Source organism: Megalops cyprinoides, chromosome 19 (assembly GCF_013368585.1).
Source record: "Megalops cyprinoides isolate fMegCyp1 chromosome 19, fMegCyp1.pri, whole genome shotgun sequence".
Classification (NCBI taxonomy): Eukaryota; Metazoa; Chordata; class Actinopteri; order Elopiformes; family Megalopidae; genus Megalops; species Megalops cyprinoides.
Window position 1 is genome coordinate 25,293,467 of NC_050601.1, and position 18,610 is coordinate 25,312,076.

Below are 18,610 nucleotides of genomic sequence, written 5' to 3' on the forward strand. Positions count from 1 at the left end.
TCGTTTTTATAGTGTGGTGTATTTTACGTTTCCAATGACTCCATTGCATAAGACAAATATTTTAAGAAGGATACATCAGTTCATGGTAGCTGATATCTCATGGTGTACCACAGATATTTCACCCCATTGTACGTCCATGTGAAAACACGAGCATAAAATCAACACCCCACCTTTTCATTTACAGATTTACAGTATCGCGTCTTCGATCTCATGTATTGACCACATTTACAGCCTACATCAAAGTGCACATGTTGCCAGCGTTTCGGTTTGCCTACAAATCCCTGTATCCCTCGGTCCCTCCTTTCGTTGCCGTCAGCTGTCAATCAAAGGAGAGCTAAGGACACTGGTGCCCGTACAGTAAATATTTGTGTTTGCTCAGCCGGTTGTACGCTATGGTGGATAACTGAGAGGGAAGGAGAGAGAGAGAGAAAGACAGAGGCAGAGTGACGAGAGTTAGTGCTTGTGAGAAACAGAGAGCGAGCGAGAAAACGGAGAATAGCCTTAAGAACGGATTCCCAAGTCTCGTAATAAAACACGCGCTAGGAAAATAACGCTCCGGCGAATATGGACGAACTAAAGCACCAAGTTATGATAAACCAGTTCGTCCTGACTGCTGGATGCGCGGCGGACCAGGCAAAGCAGCTTTTGCAAGCGGCACATTGGCAGTTTGAGGTAGGAACTACTATACGTAATGTTACTTCTGTGTGTAGAGAGAGGCTGTCTGTCCTGCGTGTTGATATTGTATTTGTGTATGCGTTTGAGTGTGTGTGAGAGAGGGTGATATCGCCGATTGAATTATTTTCTGTACTGCCGAGAATATGTTGTAATAACTAAGCTAAAAATTTGAGTGAGGATTTTCTTTCTACATTTACTTCGTTTCTTTGTCATTTCACAGGTAGTGCCAGCTATTTAAACAAATGTGTCGTCTTAGAGTGAACAACGTAAAGCATTTGTCAAACTGAGTTCTCTGTAGGTAGTCCTTGTTCATGACTGCATCTGCATTTATACGATTATGCAACAGCCCACTGATGTCGGATGGATTTGAACAGATATATGTGTACTGTACTAGTTATGGTGTATTGTAATGGGCAATTCAAATTTTCATCACAATAAGATCAATTTCAACAGAATTCCAAAAATTATGTAACATATGACAGGCACTGTTACAATTTTGCAGTTACATCGAAAAGCAAATGTCTAACCATCCGGCCGAGATACTATTTAAACGAAAATTCGTCCCCTCAGTTGTTTGAATAACTGGCATTTGATTGTCAAACCACCTAATTACGTTCTTTTCTTTTTTGTGTAGACTGCGCTCAGTGCCTTTTTTCAAGAAACTAATATTCCATACGGTCACCACCATCAAATGGTGAGTATGCATTTGCACTTCATTATTATTATTATTATTATTATTATTATTATTTATGCAACAATATTCCAACGTCAATGCCCGCCATGTTGCGGAGACGCGAGGTTGACAAAAATAAACACAGGCAGCAGCCACGTTTTTTGTAGTAATGCTCTACGCTGAGCGCGGACGGCAGGAGATAAGCATATCGCACAAAAGATTTGAAAATAACTCAGTTGGGCTCTGAATATGTGTATGCGAAAACTGCCTGTCTTCATGTCAACATTTCTTTTTTGTCTGCGGATTTGAAACGTTTCTCACAAATGTGGGGGGAGGGTATTTCCAGGAAAAGCTTGAACGTGATGTTGAAACAGCAGTTTTAACATGTGCCTCTACCACCGCTAATAACGTACAGTGCATTTTCTCCCTGCCAAGGAGGGCAAACACGTTTTCGAAGGTGATTTGAATCCATATAGATAGACATGCATGTAGATAAGACACTTTTTGTAGTCTGGTAAGCAAAATGTAATACCAGCACTTTGTCCTTATGAGCATTTAGATTATGAACGTAAAGCACCTACATGTAGACGAGCAGCTAGTACGAAAGGACTAACTGGTGAAGAGGATGATTGTTGTACACCTTCAAAATACGGATGTTTGGCATCGTATTTTCCAAGGCAACGTGACACAATATTGTGTATGCATGTGAGTGTGTGTGTGTGTGTGTGGGGGGGGGGGGTTCTGCATTGTAAAGAGAATAGTAAATTCATAATACAGGATACAGTAGCTATGGCTAGTTTATGCGTGCAGTTTTTCATTGTTACATTGTATTGCTGGTAGTGTGCATTGGAGAGGCAGGCTGATATCCTTTACATGCGGCCAAACCACGTTGAACTGCTCAACCATGCGCGTTCTCACTGCAGACTTTGCGGAGCTGAACGCTATTCTTAATACAAGCAGCTATTATGACAGATGTCTGCCCTCCAAAGAGACGGGGAGACATTTAGAGGCACAGCTGGCGACGCAGACCGACGGCGGACCTAAAGACACAAAGCAGCTAATCTAACCCCTGGCATCGTATTACACTCACACCGTACGTGGCCTTTTGGAAATCATGTTTTCAGACTGAGTGATATCGCAAGTGAACCAGAAACCATTTCTTTATTTAAAACTTTATTTACCTCCAGAGGGAAGATTTTTTTTGTCAGGGCAACTGCATGCATAGATTTCTCACGGTATTTCAATATTACATCCTACATCCACGCTAACCCGCATTTCTGCCTGGCTGTCCGATTCGACAAACGGTTTTAGCGTACAGAAAATTTGACGTCTAGATTTATGTGCTTAAATTCGGGATGCAAGCAGCTTAAATAAAGTCTGGGTTAATCTGAGCCTGCTGAGGGTCTCCATGCTGTAGTTTGATCAGGTTTTAGGATGCTGTCCTCAGGAAGGTAATGCTGCAGAAAGGCTCAGGTCGCTATGACCTAAGTGTACTAGCCTACACGAGTCTCTTGTTTATATTTTAACTGTTAATATTTCTGTCCTCCTCGCCTCTTAGTCTTTGTTGGCACTGCACACACTTCATTGTACCCATGCAATTGTTTTGGCTGCTTTGTTTATATTGTAACCTGGGCAGCAGCTGTAGGTGTATTGCCTGAAGGCTTTTGTTTTGTTGTATTTGTGTGTGTGTGTGTTATAACACACACAATACATTGTCTTGTTTAAAACAGCAAGAAGGGCCCTTTTTAAATTTTCCTGCATGCCTGCAACATCACCAGAACTTGTATTCACAAGGAAATAAATAAGAGGAGCTTGATGACCTTAACTTGCAGGTCACTGCGTTTTATGACTGGTTTGTTGAACGTTCATCTTTCGTATCTGGTTTACGGTTAGGGTGTGGGCAAGAAAGAGAAACTAAGGTTAGATGCAGTGGATAATCGGGCTTCAATCCCATTGACTAAAGATTAAAGCAGATTGCTAGAGTAGGGGGTGGAGGGGGGGGGTGTTCAATGCGTGAACATTGTACCTGCAGCACAGACTGCAAATGCACTCGTTGGCTAATCCACTTTGCCCTCCTATTTCCTCCCAATTGGATCTTGACCGACTTCGCTGTGCTCTTGTTTTGACCGCTTAAAGGGCACCTGGGGCTGTTCCTTGAAAAAGCAGTTTTACTGTGCAGTTTTGTAGACTGCATATGATTGAAGCTAAAAGTGAATTTGAAGTCTTTAAACAAAGTCTAAAAATGAAGCCCTAAGGAAAGTGTTTGGTTGGATGTATAGTACCAGGTTTGGTTGTTTTTACAGGCGCACACAAAGGGGCCTTTTAAAACTGTGTGTGTGTGTGTGTATATGTATGTGTGTGTGTGTGTGTGTGTGTGTGTGTGTGTGTGTGTATATGTGTGTGCATGTGTATATGTATGTGTATATGTGTGTGTGTGTGTGTGTGTATATGTATGTGTATGTGTATGTGTGTGTGTGTGTATGTATGTGTATGTGTGTGTGGAATGTGTAAAATGTCACCTGTCCAAGCAAACTTTTAAATGCATTCCAAGGCGGCATTGCGCTTCTGGTGATGATCGCGTTAACTCTTTCCCCCTGTCTTTAAGCCGAGAGCATGAGGTCTCTGTGGACAGCCTCCTCTGTTCCTGTACCTGTACAGTGTCCTTCGTGCTTGTAGGACATGCTCATGTCTGAGTGCAGGTGGAAGAGCTTCTTCATCAGTGCACTCTTGTGGCGCCGAGAGCAGGAGAAAAATCTTTTTGTCTTCCATAGAATCAACTCCTTTTCTTTGTGCATCTCTTTGGCATCGCAGTCACATGGTTGGTACCCCATAGACCCAGGTTTGAGGCTGGGTGAGGTGACTGCTCTCGCCCTTTGCTACAAACACACTGTTACTGTTTGTAGACAGAGTGGATTCTACTACATGCACCATGCATTATTAAAGGGGTTCATCATTGCTGGCTAGTTCCTGGCATTATTGTAGGCATTTTAAGGAACAGCAATGTGGTCTAGTGGTTAAGGAGTGGGCCTTGTAATCCAGAGGTTTGACAGGTTCAGTTCCAAGGTGGTCTGCTGTTGTAGCCCCAGGTAAGATACTTAACCTGAATTGCCTCAGTCGATATCCACCTATGTAATTGGATAATGTGTAAAAAAAATTTAAGCTCTGTAAGTCGTAATGGATAAGAGCATCTGCTATGTGAAATGTAACGCAGCATCTCCTGCCTTTGAATGAACCCTGCGGCCCTTTAGTTAGTATAGCTCTTCTGGTTATACATAGTTGCTGTGTGGCGCTGGAAGCACAGTGGGGGATTTTATCTTGAAGTGCGTTCCTCCGAGTGAGGCCGTGCACGCCAGCAGCACGCGCCCCCTTGCAGCCACGCTCAGCACTGCTGCAGCGCAGACGCATTCATAAGCCCTGCGACTGCACGTGCAGTGCTGCGGTAACGCAGTGATCAAATTGCAGGTATAGCAGGCGAAACTCGCGCCGGCCGTTCCAGTTTGCAGGCAACTGTGGTTTGTTTTGGGAGAAAACACGAGCAACGGTGAAGTGACACCACCGCCTGCCACTGCTCTGGCTAACCACAGCGAACCCCCTCGAGTCTTGGGGGCCTCCGTGTTGGTCTGAGCCAGGGAAATCTCACCTTACCTTCAACCTTTGCTTCAAACCACATTTGGTGTATGTTTCCGTTGTGTATCTGCCAATGTAGTTTGTCCCTCACGGCTACCCATCACACCCCCTGTCATGTTGTCACTGCACTGCCTTTGGTATGCATCTGTCATTTGTTCAGTCTCAGCTCAAGTCCATTTCCGTCCTCTTTCTTTTTGTATGAAGTAAGTTAATTACTTCAGGGACGTGACAGTTTCTATGATCAGTGAACTGCTAGTGCACTGATGGACAGGGTTAGCTTGGACCAATTGAGAGCAACAGAATAACATAGCAGCGCCACTGTTTGCCAGGAAGCCTTGATGGTCGAGAGGACCCCACACGGGCCTCTAACACGTGCCTGCCAGCACAGGCCTCGCTCTGTGATCCCACATGTGTCTGACCGGAGGCCCCTCCTGCTCCTGTGACCGGAGTGTGCTCGACTTGGAGCGCTATGATCCCGAGGACAAAATCAGTGTACAGCTGAAAAAGTAGGCCATGCTCTATCAGGGAGCATGTCTTTAAAGCCTTTTTGTTGGCAGGCGGTGCAGCCATGTGGCTTCCCTCACACACACACACACACACACGCACACACACACATACACACACACACACACAATTTACAACCTGTTTGTAATCTAGCAAGATGATGTCTAAGGACCTTCACCTACCTCTTCCAGCCTGTCAGAGCCATCTAGTTCCCACAGCCCTGGATCATCTCTTCAACAGGAAGGGGGCCTGTAAAACAGCACTTAAATGGCGCACTGGTCATTTGCCAGTCACAGCACTCAGGTCTCTGGGTCACAGTGCCTCGGTCATTACTCCAATATTTATTCCCAACGACAAATTGCATGTCGGTGTAGAAGATCTGGTAGATTGGTCAGAACGTCCTCCCAACACCATAAAAGTACAGTGACCGACAAACAAGTGGTTCATTCAGAAGGGCTGGCTAGCTCTCATCCTGGAGAGTTTCAGACTCCAACATAGGCTGGCTCTCCAAGGTCATTTTTCTATGCCATAGTTACTGATGCTGGCCCGTATAGATGTGAGCTGTGGACAGAGTCAGTGCACTAAGTAACTTTGTTCAGTAACAATATTCAGTGGACAAAGTACATGTGTGGCCTGCGTTGGCATTCAGAAGAGGCCACCATTGCTGACTGTTGTTTTTCTATTGCTTTGAAGCAAAACACAAGGATAAAAATCACTACTGCCTGGCAGGGCTTCCTTCCCTTGCTTCTGAGGAATTGGTATTCCTTAGTACCACCCACTATGATGCAAAATGCTCCATATACATGTGATATCCTGTGCTGCAACTCTGAGGGTAATGCACCAGATTAAACACAATTGTGCCTTATTGGGTCAGCCAGTGTTATCTCCAGCTCTAGCCCTGATCTCTGTCATGGAAAAGGTCTGTAACCCTCTCAGAACTGGAAAGTGGAGCTAAACTGTCTCAGTCAAGATAAATGTTATATGAATAACAGGGTGTAGCCAATACAAAATCCTGCAGAAACTGCAGCCCTACAGAACCAGGGTAGAGTTGCTATGCAGACACTGCGGCCCTCCAGAACCAGGGTAGAGTAGCTCTGTAGATACTATGGCCCTCCAGAACCAGGGTAGAATAGCCTTGCAGACACCGCGACCCTCCAGGTCCGCCCTTGTTTGCTCTTGCCTGTATGTGGTGATTGGCTCTTTCACTGAAGGAAATACAGTGTAACAGTCTTGACATTGAAAGTGTCACGTGTGGATAAAGTGCACCTGGGGTAACCTTATAAGAAAATGAAACTCAGAGCGTGTGATCTGATGTGCAAAGAATTGCGTCTGGTTCGCTGCTTTACCTGGAGATCCCTATTCAAACCTTGACTGAGACAAACTAATTTCTTCTTGCAGTGCCCTTTAAGATATCTATACGGAGATGTTTTTCTCTTTGAAGGAGATGTTTTTCTCCCTTTAAAGGAGATGTTTTTTCCTTTCAAAGGAGATGTTTTTGTCTTCCAGCAAGAGCTGTTTTCCTCTGACTCCTCTCACCTAGTGGCAAGCCTGTATACAGGGTTTATAAAGGACCACGTCACTAATGGCCACATCTGCAGTGCCTTAATACATTACATTTTTTTACCCTGTTGTGCCCTCCCAACACCAACACACACACACACGTACGCACGCACACACACAGACACAGGCCCCAGCCCCCATCCTCCCTCTGGCTGCGTAGAAGAGGGGGCCCGGTTCGTATAAACACAGACGCCATTGTTGGGTCCAACAGGAAACATGGGTCGGGCTCTCATAAAAAAAGAGTTCCTTTGTCCTGGGACTGAACCAACCGACTGAACTGAGATCTCTCTCCTGATAATCGACAGATGGAATTTTTTGTATTTGTTTTCTTTCAGTGGAAAAATAATGGTGAAATGTTTTATCATCTTAGCTGTGAAAGTACAACATTGACTGCACTATGATTCTAATTTCATTGTAACTGTGAAACAATGACAGTGTGAGCTAACTGTACTTCTCGGGCAGTAGCTGGTGTAAGCTATCAAATTACTATGAAACCACAGTATCTGCACTATAAATATCAAAGTACAGCAGCATTTGGACCATCATCAGTTGTACTGTAATCAAAGTAATACTGTAACAGGAATGATACTGTCAGAATACAACAGTGTCTGCACTGTAAAGAACAACTGCACTGTAATTGTTAAACGGCTGTAGTAATAGCCTTCTATCTACACTATATGGACAAAAGTATTCGGACACCTGACCATTACATTGTAATGACATTGTATTCAAATACTTTAATATGGAGTTGGTCCCCCTTTTGCAGCTATAACAGCTTCCACTCCTCTTGGAAGGCTTTCCTCAAGATTTTGGAGTGTTTCTGTGGGAATTTGTGCCCATTCATTCTGTAGAGCATTTATGAGGTCAGGCACTGATGTTGAACAAGAAGGCCTGGCTCGAAATCTCCGTTCCAGTTCATCCCAAAGGTGCTCGATGGGGTTGAGGTCAGGGCTCTGTGTGGGCCAGTCAAGTTCTTCCACACCGAACTCATCAAACCATGTCTTTATAGTCCTTGCTTTGTGCACTGGGGCACAGTCACGTTGGAATAGAAAAGGGCCTTCCCCAAACTGTTGCCACAAAGTTGGAAGCATAGCATTGTCCAAAATGTCTTGGTATGGTGAAGCATTAAGATTGCCCTTCACTGTAGATAAGAGGCCTAGCCCAAACCCTGAAAAACAGGTGTGGCCAAATACTTTTGTCCATATAGTGTATCTGAAAACAGCAGTGTTTGCACTGTAACTGTCAAACTACAGCAGTGTTTGCACTGTAGCTCTCAGACTGCTACTGTGACATCACTGCACCTGTACTCTTGACATCACAAAGATTGTTTTTCCTCGGTTCAGTGCACCACGTGCAGTGCTTGCTGGTTTGCGGTTGCTGTGGGCAGAAAGGAGAACCGAGGAGAGGTCACTCCCATAGACACACCCTGAATGAATGGTGCAGGGGGCTGTGTGATTGTAGTGGGAACCGCCTTGCCTCCAACTGTAACGCTCTCAAAAAGGAGAAGCTTGCGGGTTATTCTTTTGCCGTACGCTGTGTACCCTTCATGTGCTGGCCTGGCTTTTTTCAATGTGAGGAACTTGAAGCCACAGACGCCAACTGCGCCCTGCTCTGCTCTGAGCGCTAGGTGAGGCTAACCAGCCTAATGCTGACGCAAATTCAGTCCACACTGAAAATGAGGAGCACTGCAAAACAGTGTTGTTCACGGGGCGCAAGTTCTTTTTTACATATTTGCGCATACGTCAAGCTAAATGCATTCATTTCTCAGTCTTTCATGCATCTGCGTAGTTAGCCTGATGTCATTTACCATCACTGAGCAGTGAATTCACATGGCTGTCATACTGGCTAATTTGTGGCTTTTACAGTAATAAAGCCACTACCAAAAGCCATTAGTGCCTCTCAACAGCTCAGTCCTGGGGAAAGTGTTTGGTTGACCATCTCAAGCCCTTCAAGAGACATCTATTTGTTGGCCACTTGGAATGTAAAACCATAAATTACCCCCTTTGGCCATTTTGTGATCTCTAAAGAGTAGTTTCATGCATTTGTTGAGGTAAAACATAACTGTGTGGTGAAGTAGGAATAATTTGTCAGAGAAATGCAGGAGGTGTGAATGAGGAGAACCGGGAGGCTGGAGCGCGTGGTCGCTTCCAAAAATCACGGGAAGAAGAGCGTGTGGCGCAGAGCTGAAAGTGTGACAGAGTGCACAGCTGCTCTCCCGTTGGCAGGGGCAACAAAAGAAGGGAAGGGGAGAAGTGAAGGAGAGAGGGGGATGCTTTCCCATCAGTGTGATTCAGCGAGGTCTCTGATTCTGGGAACCTACAGCAATGGGGGGGGGGGTATGGGGGTCTGGAGGGAGGGGTCAGGGTTTAACTGCGTGCTCGCTCCTGGTCGGGCCTGCAGGGGAAGGGCGCAGACATAAAGGTAGGGAAATGAAGCCAACACCCCCCCCCCCCCCCAAGCAAATGAAAAAAGCAAAATCCAGGTCAGGTTTCCGCGCACGCTGCATTGTTTTGCCGCAGAGATCGCCGCGTCCTTGCTTGCCCCGCGTGTCTCGGGAAAACGGCTGGGGGCGAACGTCGCCGGAAGCGGGGGACTGATCCGATTTCGCCACGTTGCTGGCTGATGCGGCCCTTTTTTTTCTTCCTCTTCCTCGGACGGAAAGTCTGGGTCCTCTTGGCCTGTGGATGATTTTCATGCTGAGCCTAGCCTGTCCTCCACTGAAGGTCGCTCCGGGATCCGCCGCGTTCCCTGGAACCCCTCCATCCACGCCTTGCCCGCCGCGTATCCTTTAATAATTATTAATGCAATTGCAAAGCCGTTTGGATCTTCCTGCCTCCCGGGAGCGGCTGGCTCTAATCACCACTCTGACATTTAGCCGCTGAGGTTACGGTGCCCCCGGGACGGCCTGAGTCACATGCTCTCTATGCCGCTTTGCCGCGAATGACGAGAGAAAGCGCATTTTTCCTCCTTGTCTGTAACCTTTTCCAGACTACTTTTCCCGCAGGAAGGAGGGTTCCTTGTGACTTGAGCTGAATGTAGGCTTGCCTACGGTCTCCGTGCTGTGTTTATCCCTGATTGGCTTACAGTTGTGCTTTGTCATAAAAAGCCATGAAAAAGTGGAGAATGTTTCATGCTTTAACTTTTGAAATTTGTGGCATTTTTTCCACTTTTGACTTTTTAAATATGCCAGTGTGTGTGTTAAGAATTAGATTGGAACAAGTTTGGCCCTATGTCTGTGTTAAGAATTAGACTGGAACAAGTTTGGCCCTATGTCAGATAAAACATTCAACATTGGTTGAAAAAGTATGAAATGAAAAAGGGTCATTGTGAAATTACAATGAAGACAGTGACATAAGGCCCCTGAGTGTTTCTTAATTTGATAGTGAGCTAGGAATTTTGGAGCATGTAGTTTAATTCAAAAAGCCCTGGTGAGTTCTAGTAATTTAATTACACTCTGTAATAATTTGGAGTTCCTGAGAATGATACTAAGAATATATAGCTCCATGAATACATAAGCTTGATAAACATGTAGTAATGCTTGCGAAATGTGTACCACAGCACACTGAGGGTAAAAAACGTAAACGGATACTGGACTGGGATATTCGAAACCTGTGTGTATCTGTAACAGTTGCTCCTGCAGACAAACCTATCTGTCAGCTTTCAGGTCAATAAATGTCATTTGATTGATGTCGTACATGATTTGACCTGTACTGTGGAGGAAGCCAGCCAGACCGTACCAGACCGACACTGACAGGCTATTGGGAAGTCCAGACTGCGCCATTCAGATATGTCAGAACAAAGGAGTAGTGTCTGTGTTAAGAAACGGATTAACTAGGGGTAAAACATCTGCCTTTGCTTCTGAAGTGCTGTTTCCATGTCTGTACCTTCCTCCTTTCATAGCCTCTCTCCTCTTTCCCTTAGCCCGATGGGTTTTTGCTTTGCTAGATCGGCCATTCCTGTTTCCCCTGTTCCTGTTATCTGCTCTCCGTCGTCATTCTTCATATCTGTCACTTTCGCACCATGACCGTGACCGTCACCAGAGGCCCCTGCGTAGAATAGCAAGGAGTGCTGGATTCACACACACTTTCTGGATCTACAGGCCATTTGTTCAGAGCAGCATTCTCCAGTGCTGTAGGCTCTTGCTCGCTTGTGAAGACAGCCCTCAAAGGCCCGCTGTGGCTTGGAGCATGGCCTTCTGGGAAACAGGGCTCCTTGGAGCACTGGCAGTCTGGCAGCAGAGCTGGGAGAGAGAGAGGGAGGGGAGAGAGAGCTGTGTGGGAAGGGACAGGGATGCTAGATTACCAAAGAGTCCCACCAAAGGTCAGTGTTTACAGGTCAAAGGTCCAGCTGACCATTGACCCTAGGCCTTGCCCCACTTCTTTCTGAACTGAAAGACATGGCTTGTCCATTTCACTTCTCTGTGGGTGCATTGACAGACTTACACAGAGAGCATCGACAAAATCTCAGGCTGACATTCTGCTGCTGCTGCTACTACTACTAATACTACTAATAATTATTTTGATAATAATATTTTTACAGCACAGCTCAGGGTTTCTAATTCCCACACTAATCCGTGGAAACTTAGAGTTCTCAAAGTGTTTTACAGTGAATCTAGGGTGATTCACCCCAAATTTACATAGATTACCTTTTTATATATTATATCCATTTATACAGTTGGATAGTTACCAAAGCAAGCCGGGATTAAGTGCATTGCTCAAAGGTGCTACAGCCAGCCCAGGAATCAAGCCGGCAACCCCCAGGTCCAGGTCCAGCCCCCTCTCCATCTTACTATTATTCCAGATGAGCTCGCTGGTCCCTTTCCTTTCCCTGAGAAAGGAGTGGGTGGGAAGCACTGGTGATTTAGCACTCCGAGTCTCTCTTTCTCTCTGTTTCTCTTTCTCTCACTCTCTCTTTCTCTCTCCTCCTCTCTCTTATTCATGGGAAAGCAATTCCTGTCCCATGTCCACTATGGGAACGGGAGGGGTTAATAATGATCAGGCCATTCTTCATGCAGATACTCACCCAGTTCGCCCAAAACCACTGCTGACTGATCTGTTTAAGACAACCCCAAAAATGTGAGGCAAGCTGGGCTCCTGCCATACGATGCCTTCACACTTCAACACTTAAACCCTAACTCACTTCAGTAGATATCCAGCTGTATAAATGGATAAAACCTTAACTGTCGATGTCAGCTGGCCTAGATAACAGTGTCTATCAAACCAGTAAACATTAATGCCATGTGCCCCCTTACACAGAGCCTGTTTTGAGCTGCCACGCCAATAGGGTGATTTGGGCTTCTGCTTCTAGCGAGGCTAGCAAAGGCTAGTAAGGCAGTGGAATTATATACTTAAGTGATAATTTAAGAATAAAAACACTTCCCTGTAGCCACAAACTCATAAAACTCTTTAAATTTTTTGTGGAAATACTACAAATGTTTAACCATTATAGCACTTTGAACTTAACTTTGAGTTTTCTTCAATATTTTCATTAAAATGACTCACAACAACATGTAAGAATATAAGATAATTAAGCATTCTTAAATCAGTTTCTCACATTAGTACTAAGCGCCACAGTGATTGATTGAATCCCCCCACAAACATATGCTCAAGTACAACATCCAGCAATATAAGCAATTTATAAGGAACATTTTTGATTTATACAAACACATCAACACTCTGCAAAGGACAAATGGAAGTGACTTCTTTGTGACTGGAGCCAAGTGCTATTGACACCCCGGGGCTTTTTTTAGGAGTTATTTCCCTCTCTGGCGTGCTGAGGGGCATTCTCTGCCTGGCACACGCGCACAGCTCAATCAGGCCAGTGGAAGCGTGGCTTCCCTTAAAGCTGGGGGCTGTCAGCAAGTTAATAACCCAACAGAGACTGAGGGTTCCACAGATCCTCATGGAACAGGAAGATACCTGTTTATAAATGTGTATACAGACACTTTATATAGACACTAAGTGAGGTTTAGTTCATCAAACCTCGTTTGTTGAAGTGTTTATATATTTACACCTCATAAAATGAGGTTTAACATGCAATACTTTTACATCTCTTGATACTTCTTAATCTGTTTTCACCTTGACACAGAGTATTTTGGGTATGAACTGCAGTGCTGGGTTGGGATACAGGATCAATTTCCACATGTCCACAAGACTTTCAGCCTGCTGAGAAATGATTCTGTGGGCAAGTGCAGGGAGGAATAGCGGGACTGTGTTGCTGTATAATGCTGTCTGTGCGCTCAGGGTTTTAGGGACAAGGGTTGGCTACAGCTTGCAGTGAAATTCTTGTGAAATTGGGATCCCAGCTCTCTAGCCAGATTGTGTACCTTTTAGTCTTTTTGTCTGTCTCTGTATCTGTCTGTATCTTTCTGTCTCTCTGTCTGTCTGTGTGTCTGCTGGCCTTTCTGTTTATATCTGTCTGTCTGTATCTTTCTTTCTTTCTGTCTGGCTGTGTGTCTGTCTGTCTCTATATTTGTCTTTCTGTGTGTCTTTGAGTATGCCTGTCTTTCTGTCCCTGTATCTGTCTCTGTTATTGGTTTATTTTATCTTTTTGGCAAGTGGCAATTTTTTAAAAATGATTTTAAGTCTCCTGTGGTTACATCACTCAGCACCAGACTCATCCATTGCAAACAAAGTGTTTCTGTGGCAATGCTTGTGGTACTCAAAGCATGCTTTGTGCTCTCTGACCCCAAGTTCTGAATGAAACGCCTTTGCCCTCGTAGACTGAGCCTCTTTTCGCCACACCGCCTGTACCTCCCTCCAGACAGGGCCTCTGCAGCGGCTGTCTGCGTGTGTCCCCCTAATCGAAACCTGGCTTTGCAGAAGGAACTGTGAATAGGAAAGGGCCTTTTCTGCTTAGGGGACATTACCGAGGCCCCATCTGTGAAGGCGGCATGACTTTGTGCCCGAAAGCCGCAGGGGGAACCTGTGACCTCCACATTCGCCCCCCTCCGCAGCTATGGCTGCTGAGTCCCAGGGGGACTCAGAGGGCGCGTCCGCCCACCACCAGGGCATCTTCCTGGCCAGGCGCTATCCTCTCACGGGCGGTCGATGGGCCTCGCAGACGGGGGTGAGCGTCGAGGCGGGGGGTGGTGGTGGGCGCGAGTGGCGAGAGCAGGGACCCCGGATTCAGCAGTAAAATGATCCGTGGATACCTCTCATACCTGCCGGGGAGCTGGGGACAGGGGAATCCAATCGCAGTGCTGCTGTGTTTTGGGTGGCCTCCATAACCTTGGGAAAGACACATGCTCATGGGTGCCCTGTGAGCCAAGAGTGCTCCAGCATGGCTCCTCACATATTATATTATGTAATATGTTTTATGTAAACATCTGAAAATATGTAACATATTTTCACTATCAGTATCAGTAGCCTTCAATAAATCACCAATCTTATATATCAATGCTTTTGTACCTTTACATAAAGTTATACATTTTTAAAGACCAAAATTGAATGAATTCATTTGAAAAATGAGGGTGAAGCCAAAGTTACTACACACCCTTAATATCAAATACAAGGAAAAATGAAAACTAAGGTAAAATATTGACATGTAAAATAAATCATATTATTTAAGTAGACATGTAACAACATGTAATGTTGTTCTTTGGTATGAAAGTGTTTGAAACTTTCCTACAAGATTATCTGTTAGTTTATGATCATAAATATGTGCCCTTTTCCTCCACTTCCTGATTATGGTGTGTGACTGTGTTTGTGAGGTCTGGTGTTTTGACTGATTGGCAGGTCTCCTCCCCAGTGTGACACAGCAGGTTTATTTCACAGTTAAGTTCCGTTGTGATGTATTTGGTAGAGCAGTCAAAAATATTCCATATGATGAGCAGATTGTCACAGTTCAGCCAGTTCAGGAAACAGATCCCTGGAGGAATCAAAAGGAATTGGGGGAGGGGTCAGGGCCAGTAAGGGGGGGGGGGGGCATTGGCAGCGTTGTATTGCATTGTCATCTATCAACATGGGTAAAACCAAAAAGCTCTCAACTCAAATGAGAAAAAAAGCTGTTGAGCTGCATAGATTGGGGAATGGCTACAAAAAAATAGGTATTCAGTTGAAATTACCAGTAAGCACAATCAGGATCATAGTAAAGAAGTTTGAAAAGCATGGAACTGTTGAAAATTTGCCAGGAAGGGGACGCATCCGCATATTGCCCCCACGCACAGTGAGGAGGATGCTAAGAGAGGCAAAGAGGAGCCCAAAGATCACAGTTTCACACCTGCGAAGTTTAGTTCAATCTTGGGGTTTCACCATTTCGAAATCAACGGTGAGATGCCATGACCAGAAGCTTTTTGAGTTCCACAAAAGAAACCTTTCCTGAGAACAAGACACAAATCTCAATGTCTGAGATTACAACTGGAATCGTGTGTTGTGGTTAGATGAGACAAAAATTAAACTTTTTGGCCACGCACATCATCGTCATGTTTGGCGAAAAAAGGGGACTGCATACAAAGAATGGCACCTCATACCCACGGTGAAATATGGTGCTGGCTCTTTGATGCTTTGGGGCTGTTTTGCTGCCAGTGGTCCAGGGGCTCTTGTTAAGGTCAGTGGCATAATGAATTCCATACCAATACCAGGACATTTTAGCCCAAAATATGGTTGCCTCTGCCAGAAGACTGAAACTGGGCAGTGGCTGGTCTTCCAACAAGACAGTGACCCGAAGCACACATCAAAATTGACAAAGAAATGGTTGCAGCAACACAAAATCAAGGTTTTGCAATGGCCTTCTCAGTCTCCAGACTTGAACCCAGTTGAAAATCATTTTTGTTCCAAAAATCTGTTTGAAAATAAAAGCATGAGGCTTACCCATTTGTTTAAGCCCAAAATATCACTCATTGCATGTGTGGTTGTTTTTATATATTAATTTTAGTTCAGTTTCATGAAGGGTGCCAATGATTCTAGAGTTGACTGTATATATTGTAAAACAGAGCTTGAGCCCACTGTGAGTCTGATTCAGTTTAGGTTGGTAATTGATCTAATTACTTAATTTAGTAATTAAGGGTGTTCAAATGGAACAAAATGGCAAAACCTTTACAGCACTCAAGGATGTATGCTGGGTATGTCCACCTAAAAGATTGTCCACATATATATGTGACTTGTCCCTGATGCGCTGCTTTCTTCCTTCCACCACAGATGTGCACTCCAGCCAACACGCCGGCGACGCCCCCCAACTTCCCCGACGCCCTCACCATGTTCTCCCGCCTCAAGGCCTCTGAGAGCTTCCACAGCAGCAGCCCAATTGCGCCCTTGGCCACCTCGCCCCCTCCTCAGGTCAACTGGGCCATGGGCCCCCCCAACCCTGGCCAGCAGGGCCCGTGGACTCCAGGGCACGCCCCCTCACAGGCGCCCCCTCCTGGCTGGCCCGGAGCGGTCACCCAGCAAGCGTCCGCTGAACAGACGGCCAGCGTCGTCATGGAGGCGGAGAGATGAGTGGCTTGCGTGGCGGCTCGGTGCAAGCCATGACGGACACATGGGGGGGGGTTGGGTTGGGGACACGGGTGTACCACGAGGAGAGACAGCTGCAAAAATCCTGAGAGTCTCGCAACTTGGGACTATCACAGAGGCCAGACACCAATGTACAGTTTGTAAGGCAAACAGAAAAACAGGCATAATTCAATAAGAAAATGCGAGACATTCTATTTGATTCTTCCCTGAATTTAAAATGAGTATCAAAAGTAAGGTAAATTTTCAAATGGAGTTGAATGTCATTAGGCCCGAGAACTCTTTAAACCAAGAACAGCGACTGATATGTCAGTTTTCTTTCCTCTTTTAATGTTTTGGATGGAGTGCCTCTGGAGCGGAGGCCGATTGCACCCGTGCCGATACTGCATGAGCACAGAGCTGTCATCACACGTTTTCAGTTTCATATTGATAAAAAATAAAACAACTCTACATTTATATGATAGGCAGCGTGCATGAATAAACACAGTCTCGAGAGATATGGATGCAACCTGGAGACATTTTACAACCGGATTGGCCGACGGGGAGCTGCCAATCTCAGCAATCACCTGACTTTTATAAGCCAATCAGAGGTCAGCCGTTGGCAAAACACAGAACATGTTTTATCAAATTGAATAACCACAATAACCACAATAGCTTGTCTCTTCTATAGATAAGAAGTTTAATAGGTTTTCTGTATCCTTAAGGGTCAGGGGGGAGGGGTATTCATTTTTAAATCATTGTTTATGAATTTATATTGTTTTGTGGATGAGTTTTAATTTTTGGTTATTCTTGTTTTGGGGAAGGGGATTCAGTGGCTGACATGCCACACAACACCAGACTACTATTGGAAAAGATTGTACTACAGACTTGTCACTTTGCACGACGTGTCGAGATGTATTGTCTTTTTGTAGCAAATATACATTAAAGAAGAGAGAGCACTGTTTTCTTTATTGGGAAAAGTGGTGTAGATTTAAATATTCTTCCTCACTTCAATTATTTCTTGGTGTGTTCTAGGACGTAAAGGTGAACCTTCTCATTATTGTACATAAAAGCAGATATGCGAGTATGCAAATCTGGGGTGAACATGTCATCTAAAGAAGTAATGAAACAAACAATTCTCCGTCAGAAGGGCGACCCATCATTAATTGGATAATACAGTTCATTTTGTTTAGGAGGTTTCCTCCATATGAACGGTTTTTCATGTACACGTTTATTTTTCTCCCTGTAAGGCTGTATTGACTGTTCCCACAATATTTGTGGACTAACTGGTAATTAACGTATCAGTTTTTGTGTTCTAAAATAAATGCTGTATGTTATTATCATCAATTATCATCAATTCTACTGCATCATGCACCTGCTTACTGTGCTAAAATGGTTTGATTTCATATTAAGATATGAAATTCAAAAAGGATAACCAACATATTTATTAATTATAATTATTGCACTTATTCAAAATATATTATTGCCACTTTCACATATATAATTCTATGTATGTATTCCAGATTGAATTATAACATATACTGTAACATATACTTTACATTGCATATATGACAGTGGCACTAATTTATCAATTCTGCAATGTATTAAACATTTTACAGTATAACAAAAAATATTTGCCATATTTTGCGTGTATGGAAGTGGCAAAAAATGATCAGTTTTGTCATATGTGAATGACATTTTGGCACTGATGAAAATCCATGTTCTGTACATATATTCTGGATAAATTTTCATGAGAGAATGACACCCGTATGTATGTCCTTATGACTTTTCCAAGAGGATTCACTCGGTCTGAAAAGAGCTGCTGCTGCTGCTCGTCTTGTAGCGTTGGAGTTTCCTGTGTTTGTGGAGTATCCAGATGGTAAATATATCTGACAGGATGTCCAAGGCAGCTGTGCGGGATGATGCAATCTGATGTTCCACATATCTGCGGAAAACATTGGAGAAAACGAACAGAGGCTAGCGCAGGTCCTGGGAGGACGGCTGGAATGGAGGGGCAGATAAAAACCAAAGGAAAGACTCTGGTTGAACATAGCGAGAGGGTTAGGTGTGTGCCTTTCTAAGGAACACAGACATTCCCTTAAGCTCTTACCCCAGGGTGTGTGCTCATTTTTTGGCTGGGGCTGAG

At 44.6% G+C, this 18,610-nt stretch overlaps 1 protein-coding gene across 1 annotated transcript; it reads left to right on the top strand.

The window, feature by feature from the left end:
• Positions 1-344: 344 nt before the first annotated feature.
• On the top strand, positions 345-17,894 carry LOC118795168 (UBA-like domain-containing protein 1). Its single transcript, XM_036553555.1, has 3 exons — positions 345-672; positions 1,310-1,369; positions 16,177-17,894. The coding sequence occupies exons 1-3, from the start codon at positions 565-567 to the stop codon at positions 16,471-16,473; spliced, it is 465 nt and encodes a 154-aa protein (XP_036409448.1). The 5' UTR covers positions 345-564; the 3' UTR covers positions 16,474-17,894.
• The last annotated feature ends 716 nt before the right edge of the window (positions 17,895-18,610 follow it).